We start from the raw sequence: 19590 nt of genomic DNA on the forward strand, positions 1-19590 counted from the left end.
AACTTAACAGGAAATACTGAAATGAAAATGTCTGAATGAAACACCATTAACCACTAGAGAGCTCCTGACAATCATCCTTAAAGCTTTATATGTTTGGACACAAAATCTGTTCTTAATGTTGCACTGTAAATTTTCCAAACTCTTACTACCTCACTCCAAAAGATTACTGAGGAAGTGAAAGTATTTCTCATGGCAATACTCACATTCCTGCTTAAAGGTAAAATATTCAGTAAGGTGTCTGCATTCATGATTGCCTCTCAGAAGAAATAATGTGCTTGGGTAAAGAATCTTCAGGACCCATAAATATAAGACACACTGCAAAAGAAAATGTTTTAAGTGAATTTAACTTATCTTTTTGTTTAAGTTGTTTGATCTTTGTTCCTTTTCCTCTAACCCTATCGTCCTTACAATCTGTGTTATTCTTTACTATCTTTTTCTCTTTGTCCTTTACTAAAATATAAGCTCTATGAAATCAGGGACTTTGTCATCTTATTCACACTCATCCTCCACTCCTAGAAAAGTACCTACTAAACAGCAAAAGAATGATAAATATCTGTTGAATGAATGAGTCAATCTATTTAATTACTTTAGATTTATAGACTATTTGTTGTAAAAACAATCAGCAGATTGGTTTCCTTCTTAGGTATATCAATAAATAAAATAATAACAGTGTCAAAAATAACAGCATCTACCATTTATTGAGTACTTACAATGTATCAAGCACTATATATTTAATACCCCTCATTTGTTCCTCAAACAACTCTATGAAGTAAATAATATTATCTCTATTTTATAAATGAGGAGACTGAAGCAAAGAGCTCAAGTAACTTGTCTGAAATTACAAAAACTTTTAAGAGACAGGAATCTGATCTTCTGATCTTAATCATTATGCCATGCTGTGTTACAAAGGCAATACCCATTTTTTATGTTTATTTTGTTGGTTATACTTGTTGCCTTACATAAGGTAGGGGCTTATTATCTAAACTGATTCAAAGAAAGTATAATTTAAAAAAGAAGAATATTAAAATAAGCAGTAAAGCAGATGCTTTTCTCTAAGTAGATTTATTTATTTATTTAGGTTTTATTTTTAAGCAATATCTATACCCAACATGGGGCTCGAATTCACAACCCTGTGATCAAGAGTCACATGCTCTACTGACTGAACCAGCCAGGCACCCCTCTAAATATATTTAACACAAGAGACTCACATTTTATTTATTTGGTTAAAAAAAAAAAAAAAGAAAGACATTTCATATGGAAATATAATTATACACAAGAAGAAAAACAAACTTTATTTTTAACAAGTTAAGGTATATTAAAATCTTTAACTATTCACGCCTTCATTTTATTCACAAGGAAAAAAGAAATTAAGCCAGGGAAATACTTATTAAACTCTGTCTTTTTTGCTTTCTTTATTATTTTCCTTTTGTAACAGTAAAATATATTAAGAGTCAGCTACAAAACATTCTAATACAAGGACATACACACCAATATGCTTAGTTCCCAATAAGCTTCCTAAAATTGTTCATTTTGTTTTTCCAAAGCCGCCAATCTTTTTGTTAAGAAGGGCCATTTTCTGATTTCCTTGCAACTGTGGGGGAAGTTTAAGGTGACTGATGAAGAAACTATGAATAAAGGAAGAACAACTCAGGGGGGAGTAACAAAATTCCTTAGGGAATTTGGGTGGCCAGGGCCCTGAACTCCTTCCTCACTATGAATCCTAGCATACCTCAGAAAGGAGGTTAAAAATACTGGAGAAGGGGATATAAACACCAGGAACCAGCATGGAAATGCACCAGGTAAAGCTTTAATTGTCTACTGGGAGAGGTGGCTAAGAGTACAGGCTTGGAATAAGACTGGCTGTACTGCTTACTAACAATGTGTCCTTGGGCACGGCCTCAGGTTCCTCATCCATAAAATGGATAAAGTAACACTACTTATTTCATATTGTTGTTGTGAGGATTCAATTAATCAGTGTGTGTTATGTGCTTACAATATGCTTGGAACATAGTAAATGCTCAACATAAGTATCTATTAGTAGAGCTTTTATCCAACAATTTTACCTCCAAGAATCTGCCCCACAGAAATAATTTAGCAAGTGTGCAAAGATATATATATATATATACATATATACAAAACCTGGTTCACTGAGGTATCATTTGTAATGACAAAAAACTGAGAACACCGTAAGTGTCTAACAATAAGAAATCGATGAAATTAATTGTGGTTTGTTTATTCAACAGAATATAATGCAGCTATTAAAAATATTATAAATTTATATATACTGACCTGGAAAGACATCACAGTATAGAGATATATGAAAAAAGCAAGTTACAGAACAACATTATAATATGGCCACATTTTCAATTAAAAAAGAAGAGAGATGCATATATTAGAAACGGCAGATTGTTCTATATTTACCTTATTTTATTTATATAATTAGAGAAATAAAAGGAGCAAAAAGAACTATGTACTGTTAAGTAATGATCAATAGGTCATTTTAATGCCTCTTAAGTTTTTTAAAAGAAATGAATACTTTCAGAATACACAAAAGACTTGGGTCTTAATAGCTATAGAAGGTGGGATAGAAGCACTATGGTTTAAGCAATAAAAGCATTATAGTATGTTTTATTTAATCAGAGAAAATTCAATTAATCTTTTTTCACATGGGGTAATTAATGCCTTTAGGGGCAAAAGAGATAAATAGCACTAGCTCCTTAGGGCCACTAGATAACAGAACAATAAGAACCCTCAGTTTGCACATAATTTCCACTGGGAAAAATGGCAATTATAATTTCATAAACATAGTAATACAAAGAAAACAGAATAGTTTGAAAGGCGGAAGAGAATAAATAGTAGTTTTACCTAAAAACTTCAGACTATGCAGAGGTATTAAAAAGAACCCAATATAGGTACTTTAAGGAACTTATTTTACTAGGAATTAATGGAAATCATCTACGGTAACACTTAAAAGCAAATCAAATGACAGTATTATGATTATTACCTCTATACTAAAATAACCTCTGTCCACATAATCACCAAGAAAAAGGTATCGTGTATTAGCAGGTGATCCTCCTACTTCAAAAAGTTTCATCAGATCAAAAAATTGGCCATGGATGTCACCACACACTGAAACAAGAAGATTATTAGATATGAAAAAAAACTCTGAAATAACAAATTTTACTTAAATTCTAATTTCTTTCACATAAGAGATAATGTAAATTCTATCAAGAAATGTCTCAGAAGGAAGTCAGAGTCTATGAAGAGTCCTAATAGGGATGATGTACCCAAGTGTTCATGTGCTCAAGATCTAGAACAAGATTTAACAAAAATAATGAAATTTGTAGTTAGTGACAAAATTTTCACCTAAATTTATAAAGTTCCTCTTCAGGAAGCCAAGCTTATGTTTTAAGATTACAAAATTATAATGGTGGCAGTTAAAATCTCCATTCTAACGCAACACTTTCTATTGACTGCTATGTTGACACTGAGGTATTTTCCCCTAATAATTGAAAGCAAAGTAAATAAGAATTTGTTGAATCAAATTGGATTATGGCCAACACAACTGATGAAACCTTCACAAAAACATATTAGACCAACTTCTGCACTCAGGTTACTTAGGATCATGCTTATCACTAAAAACAGGCAAAAATAAAAAAAATTACAAAAAATAATTTGGAAATTCAAGATAATGTCCATGTAATATTAATTTAGTATACCATACGCTGAAGAACAAGCAGCCCTATATCCAAGCAACCAAATAATGGTATAATCGAAAAAACAATATCCAAAACATAAATAAGTATACCTGTAATTGGAGCCTCTACTTCTATCATGGTTTTCTCTCTCCGAAGGATGGCAGCACCCTCATTGATAATTCTAAGTGCAATTTCTTCATCTACCCGACCTTCTTTTACTAAGTGATTCTTCAGAACATCAACCCTGGGTATCCCATCCATATCAAATACTTCTTCAGATGTCAAGCGATGTGTTGGGGGAAAAGGTACAGCTGCAATTTTTTTTAATTAATAAAAAATAAATCACCATTAATATATTAACATAAATACTAATTAATGGATCTAGATAAACAAAAGTAAAACTTGAAAAGCTAGAGTGTTTATTTATTTACTGGATAGAGGTGTTAATTTTTTAAAAGGTTTTTTAAAAAAGAGTAATCAAATTATACTTTTTATTTATATATAATAGCATGTTCTTTGTTGAGACTTATTAGAGAAATGAACTGCCTCAAAATTAAAAGTTCTTTCAGGATAACTAAAGTTTTCTTTAAGCCATAACATTTTTTGGCAGAATTCTCAAAACATACACTCTTCACCTTAAGGAAGCACAATAAATGTAACTTAAACCTGAATAGAAAGAAATCCCAAATATAAAGTGACATACCATGTTTATAATAAGGAAGTTAAAAACAATGTTTTCTGCCCAACTTGAAAAGAAACTCTCCAGGGACACCTGGGTGCTCAGTTGGTTGAGCATTCAACTCTTAATTCTGGCTCAGGTCATGATCTCACGGTTCACCCACGTCGGGCTCTGTGCTGGCTGCATGGAGCCTGTCTGGGATTCTCTCTCTTCCCCGCTCTCTCTGCCTCTCTCTCTCTCAAAAATAAATAAACATTAAAAAAAAAAAAAAAAGAAAGAGCTAGGGTCACCTGGGTAGCTCAGTCGGTTAAACATCCAACTCTTGATTTCAGCTCAGGTCTTGATCTCACAGTCATAAGATCGAACCCCACGACAGGCTCTGCACTGACAGCGAGGAACGTACTTGGGATTCTCTCTCTCCCTCCCTCTGCCCTTCCTCCACTTGCTCTCTTTCTCTCTCTCTCTCTCTCAAACATTTAAAAAAAAACAGCTAGTTCCTCTTAAAAAACAAACAAATAAACAAAAAAAAAACCAAGAAACCTTAGGGGCGCCTGGGTGGCTTTAGTTGGTTGGGCATCCAACTTCAGCTCAGGTCATGTTCATGAGTTAGAGCCCCATGTCAGGTTCTGTGGTGACAGCTCAGAGCCTGGAGCCTGCTTCAAATTCTGTGTTTCCCTCTTTCTCTGCCCCTCCCCCTCTTGCTCTCTCTCTCTCTCTCTCTCTCTCTCTCTCTCTGTCTCTCTCTGTCTCTCAAAAATAAATAAACATTAAAAAAATTTTTCTTAAAGAAACTTTTAGAGATATAGATAAAACAAATATTTATAAAATTTAAATTCATTTAGATGCAAATATAGATTTTTTTCCCTAGTGTTTATTTATTTTTGAGAGGGGGGAGAGGGGCAGAGGAAGAAGGAGAGAAAGAAATCCAAGCAGGTTCTGTGCTGACAGCACCGATGATGCAGGGCTCAATCTCACGAACCATGAGATCATGACCTGAGCCCAAATCAAGAGTTGGACGTTTAACCAACTCAGCCAACCAGGCACACTGCACACATAGATTTAAAACAGCATTAATAAATGGTAATTTTGAAATACTGCTTTTTCTCCTACCTCCTGTTTTACAAAACATCTTCATTCAAAATCTTTATGCGCATCTTTGACATCAAATGTATGTAATGCATTCCTTATCACTGGAGGCATTTTTAAGTCATCTAACACTTTTTTCAAAGGCTAATCTTCACTTTCATTCAAGTTGTTTGATATATCACTTATTGAATACACATAAAATGTTATCACTGCAAATTAATCCTAAGCCACAGTTCCCATATATAGTACCAACTGTACTCTAAAACTGCTATTGGGAAACAGAATGGGAAACTAAAAGGTCTATTTTCAACAGTATCTAGCACAATTTTGAGGTTCTATACCTAGGAAAAATTACTACATATCTGTTAAATTTATTTGACTCCTTTTCACTGACTCCAACAAGTGGCCTCATTAAACATTCAAAATCAGCTTGAAGTAGTTTTACGCTCTTTACCAAATAGTACTTTGCTTCTCAAAACAAAGCAAGAGAATTTATAGTAAAAGTCTGTATATAGTCTCAAATGTAAGGCAGCTCCCTCTTTTCTGAAATATTGTTTTAGAAAAAACTCACTTTATATTTGGGCATACACCATATAGTATTTTCTTGATGTTTCAGAGTCATCACTGTAATTATCAATTATTATACAGAAGCCTGGAAATGTATAGGACCAATTGCTTCTTTACATTTCAACTTAAACTAAAAAAACTAAAAACTGGAGCCTGGGTTAGAATTATATCAATTACCTGAGAAAGAATAATTAGTAACCATGTTCTATCTTGCTGGGAAAACAAACAAACAAACAAACAAACAAACAAAAAACAGGACTAACTCAATACTCTGGAAGTGAGATAAGAACTAGGCAGAGGGATGTCAACCAATTCTAAAAGACTTTGAAATCACCAATCCCTCTTGCTTTTTTTGATACTTAGTAAAACAAAATTGGAACTTCTTTACTTGCTCTTCATTAGAACACATATATTCCCATTACTTTTTACCACATTTAGAACAAAGCATTAAAACACATTTTGTGGGGCGTCCGACTTCAGCCAGGTCACGATCTCGCGGTCCGTGAGTTCGAGCCCCGCGTCGGGCTCTGGGCTGATGGCTCAGAGCCTGGAGCCTGTTTCCGATTCTGTGTCTCCCTCTCTCTCTGCCCCTCCCCCGTTCATGCTCTGTCTCTCTCTGTCCCAAAAATAAATAAATGTTGGAAAAAAAAAAAATTAAAAAAAAAAAAACACATTTTGTTCCCTCAAATATAGTATGTCCAGAGTCTAATAAAATAAAAATCTCTGTTAAAGTATGTTTTTCTCTAGCCATAGACTAAACAGACCAAACTTGCCCCTAATCAGTAAACTAATTGTTTAAGAACTGCAGATTTTAATAACTGATTGCTAAATAAATCACAAGGTGCTCTGGGACATTACAAAAAGGAAAAGCTTAAATATCTCAAACACAAATTTCTGAGATCAAGATGGGATCACATTTTTCTCATCAGGCCAAGAAAAATTTTTTAGCACTCTATTCAGGAAAACAGATACTCTTTAAGATGTTGCATTCTAGATTATATATACTTTCTAATAATCAACAACAAAGTTCCACTCCTGGCTGAATTCTATTCAAACTGCAGAACTTCCTAAAAACCCAACTGGGAGACCAGCCCCATCCCCCCAATTCAACCAGTCACCAGTGTTACTACGTATTTTCATGCACACTGTGAATGCTCCACTGCAATTCACACTGAAGTATTACCCCCAAGAGCCAAAGTGCCTTTATTTATCTAAAAAACTGCTCATGGGTAAGTCATCTATAGACCTATGCTCTTCCACTTTTTCAACTCAAGGCATACTTTTACATGTCAAGACTAGCTGGGATACATTCTAAGGAATGTACAGGTTGAAAGATAAAGAAATGCCATCACAGATAAAAGCAGATGAAAACTTTAGATCAGTGTTGTTCTAACAACACAATGCTGAAATTAGAAAATGAAGTTTCAAAAGAATATATTTTAATATATCAGTAAATAAGGAAAGGCATGTAGAAAGGCATAAGAGGAAAAAGGCATGTGCTCTTTGTAGAAGGAGAGAGGAGTTGTAGCAGGTGATCTGACCAGGCAAAAGAAAGCCAACCAAATAGAATTTGGCCTAACAGGGGGTTAATTATTGACCCTACTGGTCAAAGAGTTAAAAAAATTTTTTGTCATAAAAAATTAATATTCTTGGGGCTCCTGGGTGGCTCAGTCCATTGAATACCTGACTCTTGATTTTGTTGCAGGTCAAGATCCCAGGGTTATGGAATAAAGCCCCACATCAGGTTCTGCCCTGAGCATGGAGCCTGTTTAAGATTCTCTGTCTCTCTGCCCCTCTCCACTTGCACACACTGTCTAATAAAAAAAAAAAATATATATATATATATATTTTTTTTTTTTTTTCCTCAACTACTTTAATTCCTAAGTCATTTTACAGCATTCCCATCTATTTTCAGGCTTTTAAATTTTTTTCTTTTGGGGAGCCCGGATGGCTCAATTAAGCATCTGACCTGATCTCATCTCAGGTCATGATTTCACCGTTCTGTTTGGGAGATTGAGTGCAAGCAAAGTCTGCTCCCTTGCTCTCTGCCCCTCCCCCACTCATGCATGTGTACTTCTCTCAAAATAAATAAACAAAAAAGTTTTTCTTTTTATTTCTAATTCATCTTTAGCCAATTATTCCTGCTTTTCTAGGATATTCTTCTAATATATTTTTCCTCCTTATTTTCAGACTATTTTTCCTACTCTCCAATATTTATGATAGGAAAAAAGAAGAATATAAATATATGCAAATGTAATGTGAATGGTCAATAACTGAGATGGCTAAAAATGAGGATTAGCTAGAATAAAGAGCTACAAAATAATCTCAAATCACCAAGTTTCCAACACTAGGAAACTTGAATTGGTAATATTCATTTGACCAACTATTATTCTGTTGAAACATTTCCTTTAACCCAAATTTTGGCATGAAGCACACACATCTATATAGTAATCAATAACATTCACAAGTTATTTTCATTCAGATTTAATGTACGGCAACTAAAAAAATGTATAAAGCAAGTTTTAATTTAGGAAGTTGGAAAAACGAACCAGGGACAGTATTGACCAGGGATAGGGGAAGAACAGATACACTTTTTCTACTATGGGTAAGGAATCCTAGAAATCAACTAACTCCTATTCCCCAACTCTAAGCAAAGGCTACAAAAGTATTAGCTAGCCCTACAAGGCCGCCAACACCAACTGGGGTACATGCAGCCTATGCCAACTGAACAACTTTACTACAAAGAATCATTCAGATGCCTGTGCTTCTGATCATTGCCATTATTGGCAACTATCCAAATAAAGTCCCTCCTGTCATCTACATTTCTGACTTTTTCTCAGTATTTCTCTTACACCATGCCATCTCTGGCTGTTCTCCTCCTTCTCAATCCTCTTCATTTAAGCCTCCAGAAATCCCATCATTTTAAAAAAATATTTATTTTTGAGAGAGAGAGAGAGAGAGAGAGAGAGAGAGAGAATGGGGGAGGGGCAAAAGGAGAGGGGGACAGAAGATCCAAAGCAGGCTCTGGACTGACAGCAGAGACCCTGATGTGGGGCTCAAACCCACAAACCACCAGATCATGAACTGGGCCGAAGTTGGCCACTTAACTGACTGAGCCACCCAGGTGCCTCATTATTTTTTTAACTCATCCCTCTTCCCCCAACACACACACACACACACACACACACACACACACACACACACACACACACTTTAGATCTTCACAGTAATGCTGTCTTCATCTCTTTATCTTAATTAAATCTTAGTTATCCTGAAGAACAATACTTTTCAAACCCTTTTTTCAAAATAGATGCTGTGCATTCTTCCACACTCCACTACTCTTAGCAGAGAAGGCTTTAGTCTTAAGTGTTGCTTTGCATTACCATTACCAATTTCATCACTCCACTGAAGAAAAAAATACCTTCTCCTTTGAGGCTCATGCCTTCTAGATAGTTTATCCTTGTCCCTGCCATCTTCTAAACTTCTAGTCGTTTCTCACATGCAACTCCAGCTCCTGGCTTGCAGGCCTTCTCCATGCTAAATCCCACAATCAATGTCCATGCAGAATGATCTACCTAAAACATAAGAACTGAGAAGTTTGAGTTCCACTCCACTTCAACTCCTCAGCCTTGACCATAATTACGGCTCCACCTCTGAAATCCTGAACTCCAATGTCTCACTCAATGATTAAAACCTCCTAACCTTTCAGTTCCACTCCCATTACTCCATCTATTCTTCAACTGTATTAAAAACCTAGACAACCCCTCCTTATCAACTCCCTTCTGGATACCTTTGCTTCTTATACTTTTAAAGTATTCCATCATTCACCCACTTTCTAAACAACATTCTAAACTGTTTTGCCCTTTTGTCTTATTCTACCTATAAGGGAAAACTGCAATTCTTGGATGAATTAGCTTCTAAACTTGGGTGCTAAGTATAAAATCATCAAAATGGCTCTGTGCTACTACAAATTCATGGTCCCCAATGTAGTTGGTCATTGGCACTTCTCAGCAATCCTATTAAACATTCTGTCTCCCATGCTTCTCAGTAGAAATTTCAAATGGTCCCCTTTCTTGAACCGTCACTCACTGTATCTCTTACTCAGTAAATCAACTTTGTGTCCAATTTCAGAGAAAATGGAGGCCTTCAGACCAAACTTCACTTCCCTGCTCCTCTCCATCCACACATCTACACCAGTATGCATCTTTAAATTTCTCCCCATCTGAGGAAGAGATACTCCTACCCTTTACTAAACACTATTTGTATCCTGAATCCCACTCCCCCAACCTCTTAACTGCAGACATCCCCTCCACCCGTCCTATGATTCTATTGTTTTCTCTGCCTCTGCTTCTCCACTGGGTCTTTCCTTTGAGCAATTAAACATGCTTAAATCTTTATGATCTTAAAAATTCAGGGGGAACCTGGGTGGCTCAGTCGGTTAAGCATCCAACTTTGGCTCAGGCCATGATCTTGCAGTTCGCGGGTTTGAGCCCTGCGTCAGGCTCTGTGCTGAGAGTTCAGAGCCTGGAGCCTGCTTCAGATTCTGTGTCTCCCTCCCTCTCTGGCTCTCCCCTGCTTGTGCTCTGTCCCTCAGCAATAAATGTTAAAAAAATTTTTTTTTAAATTCAAACAAGTAACTCTCTTTTACTCCTCATCCCTGTTTCTGCCATATATCCTTTATTTTGAGAACTGAGCTTTTTGAAATGGTATTAAGATCTGCAATGGGTATCTTCCTTTTTTGACTTTTTGTCTATTTTCCTTAATCCATATTTATCTGGTTTCTGCTCTATTCCTCCACCTTATAACTCTCTCCTCTCTTGGGTTCTTGAAAGCATTCACCTGGTTTTTCTTCTACTTCTCTGGTCACAACTGATTGGTCTATTTCATGGACTTCTAGTCTTTCTCCTGATCCTTAAATGTCAGTGTGTGTCCTATGATTCTGTCCTTGGCTCTCCTATCATACTGCTCTGAATTAGTGATCTCATTCATAACTACAGTTTCAACTAAAATCTACATTTTGAGGACCCTCAAATAATAGACTGCTCAGTCGAAAGCCCTCCCCTAAACTCCAGATTCCCAGTAAACTATCAAATATCTCCACTGGGATTTTCCATCCATATCTCAAATTGAGTATGTCCAAAATTTAGTGTGTGATTTTCCCCCCTAAACCATTATCCATAGTTCCCATCAAGGAATTGTCCTACAATTCTCTTTATTTCTCACCCTCCATGGCCAATAGGTCCTAAATAATTACCTGAACTGTTTCTGCTCATTTGGTTCTGAGACACTGAATAAGGGCTTCTATTCTAGAATTACTACAATCTTTCCAATTTTGTCTACTCTACAACACTCAGAATATGCTTTCTAAAATTCAAATCTCAACCTTCTCTTGATTCAAGACTGGCTTTATTATACAAAATCCAAATTCTTTATCTTCACATGGCATGCGAGATCCCTTGGGATCTGAACCTTGCCTACATTTCCAACCGTCATCTTTTGTCACTACCTCACATTCCAGATACATTCTACACTCCAGATACTTATTTTCATTTTTAAAATTACATCACTTATTTTTAATCTCCATACTTTCGAACACCCTATTGTTTGGGGGTACACTATTCCCATCTTTTACCTAACCTCTCCTTGTCTTTAAACGTCACTTCAGTGTTCCAATTCTTGAAAATTCTTCATGTTCTCAGACTAGGTTAATGGTGTCCCTTCCTTTGTGGTCCTATAGCATAGCATATAATGAAGACCTGTATCATGGCACTTAACAATTACACTGTAAATATGTCTCCCTACATGCTTATGAACTCTTTGGAAGGGAGGGGGCTATGTCTTTCATAACCACACAGTGATTAGAACACTGTTACCATTGAATGTCTACTAAATTAATGTTATAATTTCTAAAATACTTGTATATCTTGACACTATATAGCAATGACAGTATATTTAGTATATTTATACTGCTTTGTTTACAAAGTACTTTCACATACATAATCCTACATGATTTTCAGAGGCATCCTGGGGGTTTAGCAGGGCAGGTTTTATCCCTATTTCACAAAAGGGAAAACAGGTTCAGAGAAGTTAAATGGCTCTCTCAAGTGTTTCAACTAGTAAGGGGCAGAATCATGGCTGAAATTGAGGTCAGAATGCTACTCCAGTACAATCTGTCCTATATCAACAAAATGACAATGCTCTTCTGACAAAAAGTCTTCTCATCATGAAAAAGGGCATAACCCACCCAGGTGCTAGAGACAGAAGCATGCACTGGCCACATCCTCTAAGAACAGATTCAATAAAACCTACAGCACAGTCTTCAAAATTTCAAGGTATTCCTTGGATTCCTTTTAGTCTGTGGTGGTGATTTGAATATAGTACCTTTCCCTCAAAATTGGTTATCCTTCCTGTCTTACTTTTGTCATGGTTATCACCATTCTCTGTCACTGGGACTTAAAATTTTGGTGTCATTGTTCTCTTTCAGGACTCCAAGTCCTATTGATTCTTCAAATTCTCTTCATTTTCTTGTATCTCCATTGCTGCAATACTAGTTCAATTCTTATCACTGTGTACTAAAAAAAATCTAACTCAGCTCTACTTTCCCTTCCCCTTGATTAACTTACTGCTAGATTAACTTACTCAAAAATTCTGTGTAGTTTCTTAAGTACTAAAGAATAAAGGGGGGGGGGGGCGGATAAAGAGGAATAAAAAGCGGATAAAGAGGAATAAAAAGCCTGAAACTTATCTAAGATCCTTCTCTACTTGACCATTCCCAGTCTTTTACATGCCATTCCAATCTTTGCCTCCAACTACAATTGTTCAATTTAATCAATCCCTAAAGCAAAATTAGTCTGATCATTGTCTACTTAAAAAGTTTTGCTCTTCTGTTCCCATACCCAATCACTGATCCAATAGGAACTACCTTCTAATATTATTCAGAATTTGTATCATATCTGGTTTCTCATTCCCTTAATTCATGCTTTGGTCATTTTGTACTTGGACTACTTTGCTCCTGAGATGCTGAAGAAAGAATTTTTATTCCCCTAGAATTGCTACAATCTTCTTTTTTTAAGTTTTTTTTTTTTTTAATGTTTATTTGTTTTTGAGAGAGAGAGAAAGCAGAGGAGGGGCAGAGAAAGGGGAACAGAGGATTCAAAGCAGCCTCTGCGCTGAGAGCAGCAAGCCCAATGCAGGGCTGAAACTCACAAACCATGAGATCATGACCTGAGCCAAAGTTGGATGTTTAACCAACTGAGCCACTCAAGTGCCCCCTACAATCTTTTCAATTTTGTCCACTCTACAAACTTGGAATACTCTACCTAAAATTCAATAATTAGGAGCACCCAATTATTATATTAGGTGGCTCAGTCGATTGGGCATCCGACTTCAGGTCAGGTCATGATCTCATGGTTCGTGAGTTTGAGCTCCACGTTGAGGGTTTGAGCTGACAGCTCAGAGCCTGGAGACTGCTTCAGATTCTCTCTCTCCCTCTGCCCCTCCCTTGGTTTCTCTCTCTCTCTCTCTCTTGAAAATAAAAACATTAAAATTAAAGAAAATTAAAATTCAATAATTAATCTTCTGATACTCTAAAAAAATTTTTTTAACACTTATTCATTTTTTGAGAGAGACAGAGCATGAGCAGGGAAGGGACAGAGAAAGAGGGAGACACAGAATCCAAAGCAGGCTCCAGGCTCTGAGCTGTCAGCACAGAGCCTGATGCCAGGCTCGAACTCACAAACTGCGTTACCAGGATTTGAGCCAAAGTCAGATGCTTTATCAACTGGGCCACCCAGATGCCCCAATCTTCTGATACTCCAAGCATCTTCCCTGCTATTATTTTGTTCTACACAATACTATATTACCTTTCAAAAACCAAGATACTGGATCACTCTTCCATTTTAAAACGTTCAATAATAATAATGGCTACCGTTTGTTGAATATTTATCATGTGCCAGCCCATGTACTTTATTTGGTCCATCTCCATTAATCCTTCAAAAACCCCATAATAATACTTTATTAACTCTGTTTTACAGATGAGAACATTGAAGCTTGGTGACATTAAGTATCTTGTCTACAGTGGAGAGGTTATTAAGGTTGAACTAGGATTCAAACCCAGGCAATTGGATTCCAGAGCCTGTGTTCTTAATCATCCAGAGACTATACTGATTATTAGCTTAAGTTTCAGCTCCTCAACTTAGTGTACAAAAGACTTTCCAACTTCATCTCCTGCCACTCCCAGCCAGGTACTTTACATACTACTGTCACAAATTTTCAAGCTTTCCACTCCCCGCCCCTCTCCCAACTCCATGCCTTTCTGCTATTTTCCCTACTCCAGTCCTACCTCCTTTCTGGAAAAATTCTTCTCATCCTTCAAGGCTCACCTCAAAACATAATCCTCTCACTGATGCTTTTTCTCCAAATAAGGGAGTCAACTCCTTCTTTATAGCTCCAATAGCACTTTGTACAAAATTTGTTATATTGTCTATTTGCAATGATATCTCCCTCACTAGAGTGCCAGCACTCCAAGAGAATCTACCTTACTTAAATTGTATCTAATCCAAGCCTGTATCCTCAATGCCTAATAATTATGCTTTGGTACTCAATAAATGTTGCACAAATAAGTGGTTCCAATCCTCTGCCTATTTATATCCTACCCTTCCTTCAAGGTCTCTTTTTCCTATACAAACCCTTGTTAGACCATTCCAGTCCAGAGTCATCACTATCTCCGTTGAACCCAAAAGAGTCACTCGCTCTGTCACTTATCTAGCAATTAATGACCCATCCTTATGACATATATAAATAACTTCTCATGAATACTTATTTCTTCAAGGACCAAGTTTGTTTTTCATTTTTTATACTTTTGTTGTCTCCCTACAGTTCTTAGCATACAGCAGGCATTTAATAAATAGTTTGCTATTTGATTATTCTGGTGTTCCAAAATAAATTTTACATAACATACAAGGATGCCCAATTATCTTCAGCTAATTTTATCTGTGTGTAAATAAAACACTTTTATGATAAAATGAAATGAAGTCATATGACTGGTATTAAGATAAACCTCATTTAATAAATTAAGATTCTTTTCACCAAACTTTTCCTTACAATTCTTGCTAATTCATCGAACAGCTCTGGAACCTGAGCTTTTGCCTTACTACTGAGCAGCTGTATTTCCTCCTTGGCATTTTCCTTCTAAGATGACCATTACCACAATGTTCTCTCCTTTCCTCTCTCCCTCCCTCCCTCTATCTCTGTCTCTCTCTCTCTCTCTCTCTCTCTCTCTCACACACACACACACACACATAATTTTCTCTGTTCCCTCACTTTCTTTAGGACACATGGTACTGAAGATTTATTTTAGTATGTTTAACAGTTTAATGGGGGTGGAAGGAAGAAGAAAAATCATTTTCAAGAGTTATCTTTTTAGGGGCGCCTGGGTGGCTCAATCAGTTAAACATCTGACTTCAGCTCAGGTCATGATCTCAAGGTTTGTGAGTTAGAGCTCCGCACTGGGCTCTCTGCTGTCAGCACAGAGCCTACTTTGGATCCTCTGTCCCCCTCCCTTTCTGCCCCTCCCCTGCTGGTTCTCTCTTTCACACAAAATAAATAAATGAATTTTTTTTAAAAAAAGTTATCTTTTTGGATAGGTAAGTCTGCAAAATAAATTTTGTAAACAAAAATTAAAATTCAAGTTGCTTTAAAATATGATGAAATAGAACTAGCAAGAAACACTGAAGTAGCCATGTGATCCAAAGACATATGTGGGTCATCTAAAAATCTGTAATGAAAATAAGCAATCCTAATAAAACTAAGGTACTAGACAATTCTTGAGCCAAGTGACCTAAGATTTATAAGCAGGACAGCTGGCAATAGATGAATGGTAAGTCTGCCCATCAGAAATGTATCAGCTTAAAAAACAACACACACACATACTTCAGCATTTTGGTTCAATCTGAAAGTCTGATCACCTAAGACATAAGATTAATATAACCTAGGAAATAAGGAAAAAATATTGAATGCAAAAGAAAGTGAGTCACATTGTACATACTAAATGAACATATACACAATATAGACAATGCACTCTAAGTGATAACGGTGAATTTTTTATATCAAGACTAACAGATCTAATAATTTCAAGAGACAATCAAGTTTTACAAATCTGGGACCTCATTTATATGGCAAAAAGCACTTAAAAGAAGTATTTAAAAATATCTGGAAATAAAAGGTAGCATCTGGACAATTCAGGTCAAGTAAATTGGCGGGGGAGGGAGAGGAGGGAGAGCAATATACATAAATTCAGGGTTTTATGCTTCAATTACAATACCAATTTTGCTGATGTGGCAGTAAGGCACTTAGGCAGATACAATTAGCCAATTTTGCTAGTTTGTTTCTATTTTATTTCCAACTTCTTATTTTAGCTGAAGAACAGAAAAATGCTTAACAGAAAATAGCTAAGAGGGCATATTATCTCACCTAAACCATTGGGTTACTGCAACTTTCAAACAGAATTTGACCTGAGCCAGCAGCAGCTGGAGTAGGCTCAGAAATGAATTTGCCTGAACTAACCAGGAAACCTTATCATCCATAATCAGCGATATAATAATTTCACTAAAAGGCTAATTACGTTAATACATGAATCACCTACAGTATTTCCAGATCTCAAACTTCACATGAAAGTGAACTTCAGGCACATGATCTTTAACACAGAAAGATCTATATCCCCTTCAAAACCGGCCTCCTAACTAGAAGTGTAAGAGCATAAAATTTAGAGACAAGAAGGAAAAGTTTCAGAAAGTAAAAGACTACCTGTATTCAATGCCAATGATGGTGTCCATAATATTACTACTATGAGATGGTATAGATCCAAAACTAGCACATACTAGACTTATAAGAAATCTGGATTTTAACAAGTTGAACCAGCACCGTGGTCATGTATTTTCTGGCAAGGGTGTTGTCTCTCATCAAGTAAAACATTATGGTACAATTACTGAAAGAAGGCAGGCAAGAAAGAAGCCTGAAGATGAAATCTAAAAATGGTTTCTGTGTGAAAGGTGAATTTCCAGTAATTTCTGAGGAAGCCAGAGCTGAGATGAGCAGGGCAAACTAGTCTGTTTCCACCATTTCTAAACATGTGATCCTTATCAGGCTTTCCAATTGCTAATGAATTCCATAAAGAAATCAAAATTGTCCTGGTTAAGAATATACTACCAAGCACATGAGATCTTATATCCATGAGCTCTATTTATAATTCTATAAATGTATAATTTTCCACACCAACAAGCTCTTTTCCTATTTACCTAAATCAAAGGACTTTTATTCCACACCAATAACCTATAAATATGACTGTTGTGGATTCACAACTCACCCCTAAGGAATATACCTTATGTTTGCAATCTTATTTTTACCGTATTAAAGCAGTACAGGGAAAACATTACCATATATATGACAAAAACCAAGAAGACTCACAAGCATAAGAATAGCAAAAACTCATTGTTCGGGAATGTGACTAGTCCTAATAGTAGGGTGAAAAGTGCCCAGAGAAATGAACATACAACTCATAAACCTACTCAGAAAAAGAAGAGACAGCCCATGTCTCTGTTCCCAACCCCCGCAAAACTTAGGATAAATGCCTGAACTACCACTCTTTTTTTCTCTTCTTCTCTTTTTACACAGATTTCTCAGGACTCCATAAACTCTTTAATCAGCTCATTTCAATGACTGGCCCAACTGGATATATCATTAACTTTTAAAAATTGTCTACATAAGCCTGGATACAAATCAGTGTTATCATTAAAGGAGGCTCAAATTGAAAAATTAAAATTAAAAAAACACAAAGGAAAAAGGTTTTCTTGTTCTTAAATATTTTAATGGAAACATTTCTGGTCAAATTGCAAAAAGTGGACTAACAGTGTTTAAACATTGTACCAGTATATTTGAGAAGCTGAATGAAAATGAACAAATGAAAGAAGTATCTACCTTTCCAAAATAAATGTAATACGATAAAGAAAACTTTATTCTAAAATGATGTCAATGTATTGACCAAGCTGCATATGGTAAATAAACATCATTTCAAATTCTGTTTTTCACCTCCACAGCAGTGTATGAAGTTGATGGGCTCTCCTAGAGAGCATGGAAATCTTAAGCAACAGTCAATTTGCCCTCAATTTCTCTACTTAAAATTTTTCTGCTGACCTGTTGTCGGTAAACATACATATATTCTACCCACCTGAGAAATATTTAATTTTTTTCTATGGGTATGTGTTCACAAGGTGAGGGGTAACCCTTTTTGGCCTTTGACCAGTGTTGACGGTTTTCTAAGTAAATGCTTTTTCCTATCGATCAGGTTTTTTGGGTTTTTTTTTTTTCTTTATGCTGCCTTTTCTCCATCTTCTCTGCACTTAAAGCCAGGACCCCCAAATCCTGCCTCGTCTCTTCACCCCTGTCCAATCCCACATGGTTCCCCCAGTTTCCGCGTAGAGTGACACCTGAGGGCCAAGCGCGAACCCCTGCGGCTGGCGCTAACTGGGCGCGAATCGGGCGGACGGCTGTCACTGGGGAGCAGGCGTGGGCCAAAGCCGAGGTGATTTCTGACTGCTCATCGCCCGGCCCCGCGTGGCTGAAAGTCTCCGAGCCCCTCGGTCCGCCCAGGCAAGCCAGGCGTGCAGCTGTCGCGGAGCAGGAAGCTAATCGCGGCCTCTGGGCCGCTTTGACAGGCCCAGGAGGAAAAGAAAGGGGCTCACTGCAGATCGGAGACTCACCCCCACAACTAGAAGACCTCGAGAGCGAAACCCCCGCCTCGGGCCTGAAGGCATGCGGGAGACAGCGGAGCCGCCGCTACCGACTCAGCCCAGCCCAGCAGGGGCCCGCCCAGGGGCCACTCCCTAAGGGAGGCAGCCAGTCACTCGCCCGCCCTTCCGGGCCCGCTCCGGAGGGGACGGTCTCCCGCCCGCCCTTACACACAGCTCCTCAGGCCAGGCCCCCAGGGCTTCGTCCACCTCTCACCTTTGACGACGCGGTCAGCCCCGGGAGGGGGCGGCGGGGGCGGGGGTGGGGGCGGTGCAGCCCGGGCCGGCTCCGGGGCGGCCATGCTGGGCCCGGGGCTCGGCTAGGCGCTGGGCCGGGCGGGGTTGGGGGCGGGGGCGGCGGCTACCAGAGCCAAGCGGCGGCGCCGCCGGGGAACATGGCGGACCCTCTTTCCCTACAGAGGGGCTAAGACCGGCATGCACCGCGCTTGCGGGGGCGGGGGCGGGGCAGACTCTAGGGACCTGGGCAAAATTACTGAGGCTGGGAGAGAAACAGGACGAGGCCAAGGGATCAGGTTAAAATTCTGGGCAGGCAGAAACAATAGACCGTGAAGAGGAAGGGCTATCTATTGCTAGTAGCTGCAGTGAATGAGCGCTAGGAAACATGACATTGGCTCTCATGGAGCTCCTAGTAAGATGGCGAGACTTATTCAAACCTGAGAATCTCCTACTAATAGAGACACAAATGTATAACAATTTGACTACCAAATCTGAGTACTTTGGTTGGTAAGGGACAGGAAAATAGAGGAGGCACTGTAGG

At 37.7% G+C, this 19590-nt stretch overlaps 1 protein-coding gene across 9 annotated transcripts in view; it reads right to left on the reverse strand.

Moving 5' to 3' along the window:
• PPP3CB (protein phosphatase 3 catalytic subunit beta) overlaps positions 1–19226 on the reverse strand; it is a 59039-nt gene extending 39813 nt beyond the window's left edge. For 3 of the 9 annotated variants that reach the window (XM_045439606.1, XM_045439609.1, XM_045439605.1), the window contains exons 1-4: positions 19030–19224; positions 3809–4009; positions 3005–3129; positions 204–315 (exon numbers count right to left, since the gene is read on the reverse strand). In XM_045439606.1, coding sequence (XP_045295562.1) covers positions 204–315; positions 3005–3129; positions 3809–4009; positions 19030–19114 — 523 coding nt within the window. In that variant the 5' untranslated portion in view covers positions 19115–19224. Of the gene's footprint in view, positions 1–203; positions 316–3004; positions 3130–3808; positions 4010–18785; positions 18862–19029 lie in introns of those variants that run through there. The other 6 variants (XM_045439611.1, XM_045439608.1, XM_045439610.1 and 3 more) reach the window with 4 other exon arrangements.
• Positions 19227–19590: the final 364 nt, after the last annotated feature.

Source organism: Leopardus geoffroyi, chromosome D2, assembly GCF_018350155.1.
Source record: "Leopardus geoffroyi isolate Oge1 chromosome D2, O.geoffroyi_Oge1_pat1.0, whole genome shotgun sequence".
In the NCBI taxonomy this organism is placed as follows: Eukaryota; Metazoa; Chordata; class Mammalia; order Carnivora; family Felidae; genus Leopardus; species Leopardus geoffroyi.